This window comes from Diadema setosum, chromosome 13 (assembly GCF_964275005.1).
Source record: "Diadema setosum chromosome 13, eeDiaSeto1, whole genome shotgun sequence".
In the NCBI taxonomy this organism is placed as follows: domain Eukaryota; kingdom Metazoa; phylum Echinodermata; class Echinoidea; order Diadematoida; family Diadematidae; genus Diadema; species Diadema setosum.
Genome location: NC_092697.1, coordinates 8,748,957 through 8,755,803, shown reverse-complemented (window position 1 = coordinate 8,755,803; position 6,847 = coordinate 8,748,957). Strand labels below are relative to the sequence as shown.

The 6,847-nt window shown below is 34.9% G+C and overlaps 1 protein-coding gene across 1 annotated transcript; it reads right to left on the bottom strand.

The window, feature by feature from the left end:
* Positions 1-357: 357 nt before the first annotated feature.
* Positions 358-6,745, bottom strand: LOC140237321 (SOSS complex subunit C-like). The gene is made up of 5 exons (XM_072317258.1): positions 6,608-6,745; positions 4,859-4,946; positions 2,644-2,680; positions 1,984-2,037; positions 358-693 (listed from the first exon to the last, which is right to left on the bottom strand). The coding sequence occupies exons 1-5, from the start codon at positions 6,636-6,638 to the stop codon at positions 592-594; spliced, it is 312 nt and encodes a 103-aa protein (XP_072173359.1). The 5' UTR covers positions 6,639-6,745; the 3' UTR covers positions 358-591.
* Positions 6,746-6,847: the final 102 nt, after the last annotated feature.

The window sequence follows — 6,847 nt, the reverse complement described above, 5'->3', positions numbered from 1 at the left end:
GAGCTAAAGTGGGCCCTGGAATAAAAAAAAAGGCTTAGAAGCATTGTCTTAAAGTGTACATGATGCCAGGCAAATGATACACACACACACAAGTGCATACATACATGTTCTCTCTCTCTCTTTCTCTCTCTTTGCACTCCGCTCTTTTCTTTTCTTGTACATGCATCAGACAACAAATGAAGTAACCAATGGGGTTCAGTTCATCTATGAGCATTTAGAATCGTGTGTCCATGTCGAACACGTGCATCACACAATTTTCAAGTGTGCTAGTGTTTTTGTCTTCTTCTTCTTTTTCACTTTGTCTCCCTTGTTCTATACAGTATACAGTAGTTAAATATCTCTTTTAACAAATAGCTATGAAATGAGGAAGGCAACATAGAGGGGGCTATCACTTCAACCATGCCCCGATCTTGTGTAGAGGATGCTGCGATGGAGAAGATGTGGATTTTCTTTGGCCTCTTGAGTGACATAGTCACTTTTCAACTCTTCTCCTCTCTCGGCCAGTTGCCACAGAAAGTTTGATAAGTGGACAAAGATGAAAGATGGCAGTCTTCAATGCATCAATCGATATTGCGATGCTCCGTAATGGCGCTATTCCGGAGGGGCCGGCAGTCGAGGGATCACGGGGAGAATCAGGTTGCCAAACGAAGAGTCTTGGGTGATGAAGTATGCAGAGGAGTTTTCGTGTGCATGCTATGGGAGAAGAGAAAGAGAGAAAAAAAAAAAAAAACACACAGAAATATCAAGAACTTTCTTTCTTCACAGAGACATTACATTTATGTAAGCCTGGTAGTGTTCTTTACGCGATCAACACTGGTTAATCAGGCATTACTAATACAGCATCACCATTATCAAAAATTCATCACAAAGTCAATTAACAGACCCTGATGCTTAATAGCATGAATCTCTTAATCCTCTGGACAAATAGCTGAGTGTTATGAATAATTTATTGAGTTAGAAACTGAATATGTATTATATAATTCTCATCCGCTCTCTAAAAAAAATACAAAATATGAATACTTACAATTTACCTTCTTGTACTTTTTAAAGCATTTGCAGCCTTGAAACATGTAAGGCCATCAATAATAGTATGGATTTCTGTCACACCCTTTCATGATATGAAAAGCTTCCAAGCATGGTTATTCAAACATGACACTTTAAAGTACCTTGCAGATTTGCATTTTTGAATTGCGAGGTGTCTCTTCAAAATTTTCCAGCTCAAAAGAGGAATAAAAAAGAACAAATAGACGCTTCATTTCACACTTGATGTTAGATTTTGCATATCCCCCATACATGTATATGATTAGACACATGCAATAAGACAATGGCAATGGGGTGATGTTGTAAGAATACAATTCACACCTATCTGCCCGTTCACGGTTGCAACCCGAGTATGTGCAGATACAGGTTATTGCAGACCTTCTCTTTGAATCGACATGTAACTGAGGTATTTGAAAAAACTGGATAAGTCCTGAAATGGCTGAAATATTCAAAGCCAAAGTGGTCCTAATAAAATCCCTACCTACCTTTTATCAGTACCACTTTGTTCTATGCTATCTAAGCCATTTCAAAACCAAATTTCACCAAATAAACTTTGAATTCCCTTTGATAATTTTGTATGCTCTTTAATATTTCATGAGTGGTTTCTAATTATCTTGCAAAGAGCTAATATCTGAATCCCTAAACTCAACCAAAACTATATCATCTAATTAACTTTTTCTTATGATTTTATATGTCATTGCTCATTTTATGTTGTAGGTTTAGATATCTCTTTTATTTCGGCCCTATTTTGTTCACTTGCATTGATAGGAAATTTTTTTGTTTGCTGAGTCATATGTACAATATACATGTATGAGGGATATCTCGGTAGCAAGCACAAACTTAGACTCATGACAGACTGACAAAATGCAAGACACCCCAAGTGTGCCAGTACTATCAGAATGGTCTAGAAAGTCATTATACTACCCATATTTTGGTTTTTACCTGCAGAGCCTGTTGTTGCTTCAATGCAGAAGAGTGGGCCTCTTCTCTTGTCATCTACATGTACAAGGAATGGGATATATTCAGTAGGAAAATCATTTACATAATATGCAATTTAAAGATGAATGACAAATATAGAGTTCTTACTTCGAGTAGAAGCTGGATACAAATATTTCAGATCCAACATAAATGTACACCTGTCAATTATTGATCAGAAGGGGAAGGATTAAAGTCAAGATTAAAGGCTCTAGAGACAAATTTACACAGGCCTACTGGGCTCAACATTAGCAGTGGTCCAGTTGCCAAGGACCATTAAAAATTGGTGTCGGGTCACCAGATTTATCTTTTGGTAGCCCGATTGGGCAGCTAAGATTGAAAATGAGTGTTACTTTTGCTTTTATTTGCTTTTATTTCACCATATTTCATTTTTGACCCACCAAAATTTCAGATTGAAAGATTTTAGTGGCTCAAATGGGCCACCAGACAAAAAAGTTAGCATCAAGCCCTGATGTGTATATAAATATATAAATATATAAACATACAAATATATGAATATATGAATGTATAAACACATAAATTTATACATAAGTTTGCATGTAAGTAGACATTGCATGTAAAAACTCTGTTACATACAGTTGTCCTGAATACAAGATTAATACTCACCCTCATTGAGCTATCCTTCATAGGAAGAGATGATGAGCTATTCACAAAAAAAAAAAAAATAAGAAAACAAAAGAAAAAAGGCTTTGAGTGAAAGTTAGTTAAAGGGATCATATAGTTTTGGTTGAGACACGACTGCAGGTTTATAACATTTTTTGACAAGAAAATGAGAAACTGCTTATGAAATATGAAAGAGCATCTAATTTTAAGTGGAATTCAGTGTTTATTTGATGAAAATTGGTTTTGTAATGGCTGAGATATCCAAAACAGAGTGATCCTAATGAAAGGTGGGACCCACCTTTTATTATGATCACTTTGTTCCACTTTGTTTTTGGATGTCTCAGCAATTCCAAAACCTATTTTCATCAAATAAACTTTGAATTCCTCTTAGAATGTTATGCCATGTACTATTTCACAGGTGGTTTCTTGGTATCTCGCAAAAGTTAAAAGCCTGATCCTAATCTCCACCACTACTGTACCATCCCTTTAACAATATGGCATGTGTAGCTCAACAATGTAAACCTTCAGTTCAAATAATCAGCCAAACAGCATTGATTTCAGAAATCTGCAATGCAAGAATGAATAGATCACTGCATTTCTAATGGCTGATGCTTTCTTTTTACATGAACAGACAAGATAATACACTACACATTCACTTGGGAGGACAGATCAGATGTTGGCAATGAAAGCTGTACAAGTACAACACTTAAATGTGATAAAGTCCAACATTATTAATATTTGATTATAATAGCCAATTCAAACAGATTTATATCCAAATGACACCATAGCATTTGCAATACATATTCATGTTGACTGGATAAAAACACCTCTGGATTTTCTTTTTACCTCCGCCAAGGGAGGAGGTTATGTTTTCGTTACCGTTTGTTTGTTCGTCCCTGTGCAAAATAACTCAAAAAGTAGTTAACAGATTGAGATGAAACTTGCAGGAAAGGTTGAAAATGACACAAGTAACAAACGATGAACTTTTGGTAGTGATCCGAGAACTTTGGGGGAATTTATGAAGGATTTTTTATATTTTGGCAGGTAGGGTAAATGAACTTGGGATTTCAGGCTGTGCGTATTTGAGGTTTGCATGCGCGCACTAAAGCGCGTGCTCTAGTTTCTGCTAGGGTGAGGCGCGCCGTGCAGCTGAGGGTTTATGATGTAACAAAGGCTTCTATATTGGGATATCGGGCGACTTTCAGCACACAATGCTATATAAGTACGTATAGGTAGAAATCACTGATATCTCTATGATCAGTGGTGGAAATGATCAGTGGTGGAAATGAGCTGCATGCTTGGCGGAGGTCTGCGCTCTCAGAGTGCTTTTCTAGTTTTAATTCATTTATTCATTCAGGCTGTGTATATGAGGATGAATTGTAAATTTGGTATAGATAATATGCCCTTGTGAGAGTAATATACCACATATTTATGTTAAACCATCTGGAAGGCATGATTAGTTATTGCATAATTTCTCATTGTTTAGTTTAGAGAAAATGCAGTGCAATGAATGAGTCACTGCATTACCAATGGTTTTAAATTATTTTATAGGGACAGATTGGATAATACACATGCATGGAAGGCAGATGTTGCCAATGAAAGCTGTACAAGTACAAATTGTATATGTCATGCAGTTCAACATTTAACAAAACAATCATTAATTCATTAAGCAAGTCTATGAAAACATATTTACATTTAAATGATTTGATATCATAGGATTTACCAAAGCATTTGCAATGCATGTTCATGTTGACAGAATAAGAATATCTTTGGATTTTTCATTTATTTATTTATTAAGGCTGTGTATCTGTGGATATATTGTAAATTCTGTAATATGCTCTCATGAGAGTAATTATATGTTAAACAATCTAAAGGGGCATCCTCCTTCCTCAAGCCAACTTTCCCAAGCTCCTCCTCCACCTTTCTCTCCCATATTTTCTTTGATCATCCTCGCTTTTGCAGCTCATTCGTTTTAAACTCTAATTCACTTAAAATCCTAACATTGTTGCATAATTTTCAGAGTTATAAGAATAATAAAACCAGACATTGTTTAACACTAAATCATTGACTTTTAATCTGAGTAAAAATCCAAGGACAGCACATAAGAGAATATGAAATTAGCCCCCCCCCCCAAAAAAAAAAAAAAAAAAAAAAAAAAAAAAGCCCACTGGAAGAGATTTGAAACAACTATGTCACATGTTGTCGGTGCAATGCCCACCTTCCCGGTCCAGTAGACTGCATTCTCATTCTCTTTTTCTTCTCCTGCAAGTCTTCTAAAATGGCCATCCTGTTGTGGTTCTGCTGCACTGTATATTAGAGACAAATATACAAACAAATTTCATTATTTAAAACAAACATTTTTCTAGAGTGGTCATCGTTCATTGTTTATATCTCTACTTTGGCTTCACCTTAAAAGCTAAGAAGACAACACACAAATGAACCTTAAAGGGATCGTATAGTTTTGGTTGAGACCTAATTTCAGGTTTCTAACATTTTTCAGTGAGATAATGAGAAACCTCTTATGAAATATGAGAGCATGTAATTCCATGAGGAATTCAATGTTTAATTGATGAAAATTGGTTTTGAAATGGCTTAGATATCCAAAACAGAGCGATTCTAATAAAGTGTGGGACCCACTTTTTATTAAGATCACTTTGCTTTACTTTGTTTTTGAATGTTTAAGTTATACCAAACCCGATTTTCATCAAATGATTTTCATCAAATAAACTTTGAATTCCTCTTAAGACGGTATGTTCTGTACTATTTCATAAGCATTTTCTTGGTATCTCCCGAAAAGTTATAAGCCCAATTCTCATCACTACCAATACTGTACCATCCCTTTAAATACCAGTATATCAAGAATGATCCGATGATCTGCATCAAATACATTTGAAATTGCTTTTCTTTTTTACCACTGAGAAAAATTTCAGCATCTTGTGGAGGAATCATCATGCAGATGCGCGATGTTGTACTACTCAAATTAATGTGGCAGGTTCGTATATCTAAGGATGGGTCTCTAGAACTAAAAGTTTTTCAAATACCGCACAAACATGGATTCAACAGCTTTAGCAAGAAATCTACACTCAAATTTTAATTTAAGTCTTTAGAACTGCTCAAATTGCTGCCAATCTCTGTAAAGTTCCTAACTCTCATTTCAGTTTGCTTCATTTTGAAGCATGATTGTTACTATCCCATCATATTGAGCACATGCACATGACTGTTTCACTGCTTGCATGAGGCTGCAGGTCGGTCATAACTAGTTAATGCAATGATCTCCAAATCAAAACCATAGCACAGATTACAGTTGTAGCATGATGAAGCCACAATTATTGCACATGAAATATAATGTCATTTGAGACTAGACAGTTTACAACTTCAGGTAAAGTGAATGCATTGACAAAGCTTGCACATGTCATTGCGCATTGTGACCTTCTTTGTAAATAAAATGTAAGGTTGAAACCCAAGAAACAATACCAAAAACAGGGAACATGGGGAACATTATTGATGTTAGATTGTATCTCAAATAACTTTCAATTAAACAAAAAATTAAAAACAAGTCAAAATCTCAATCTCTTACATGAACTGAGATTCCTATAAAGAACGTATTAAAAATTAATCTTAAGGAAATTCATCACATGTCATTAGCATGATTAAATTTAGTCATTTGGCATGATTATAATAAGTAAATTTTAGTTGGTGGACTAGTTAGTGTCTGTATATTGTATATTACAATGCTTTATGTTATCTCTGATATATGCTTGGTTTTGGGCTTTGAATAAATCTAATTGAATAGAAATTAATTGAATTGCACCACCAAAACTTAGAATTTATTCTAAAACGATCACTCTCTCAATTGTCTATTGACATGCACACTAACACAAAACTGAGCATATGGGACTGCCCATTACGTCACTTACTGTGGAACAACTAAATACCGGTAAATTACATGAAGCAAAGGAAATTCTACCTTGCGTAGAGCTTGAGCCTGGAACAGACATGATTGTGTAATGAATTTGTACCGAAAATTATTGATGCAATCTCCTTTTCAGAACGAAAAAACATAGCACAAGGTCAAAATGGAGTTCCGGTATATGTGAACAAAGCAGACGACAACATTATCATTTACCTGTTATGAATTTAGAGATATAACTCACCATGATGAAATAAAAAATTAAAAAAACATTTCTATTTTAATCTTTTATATGAA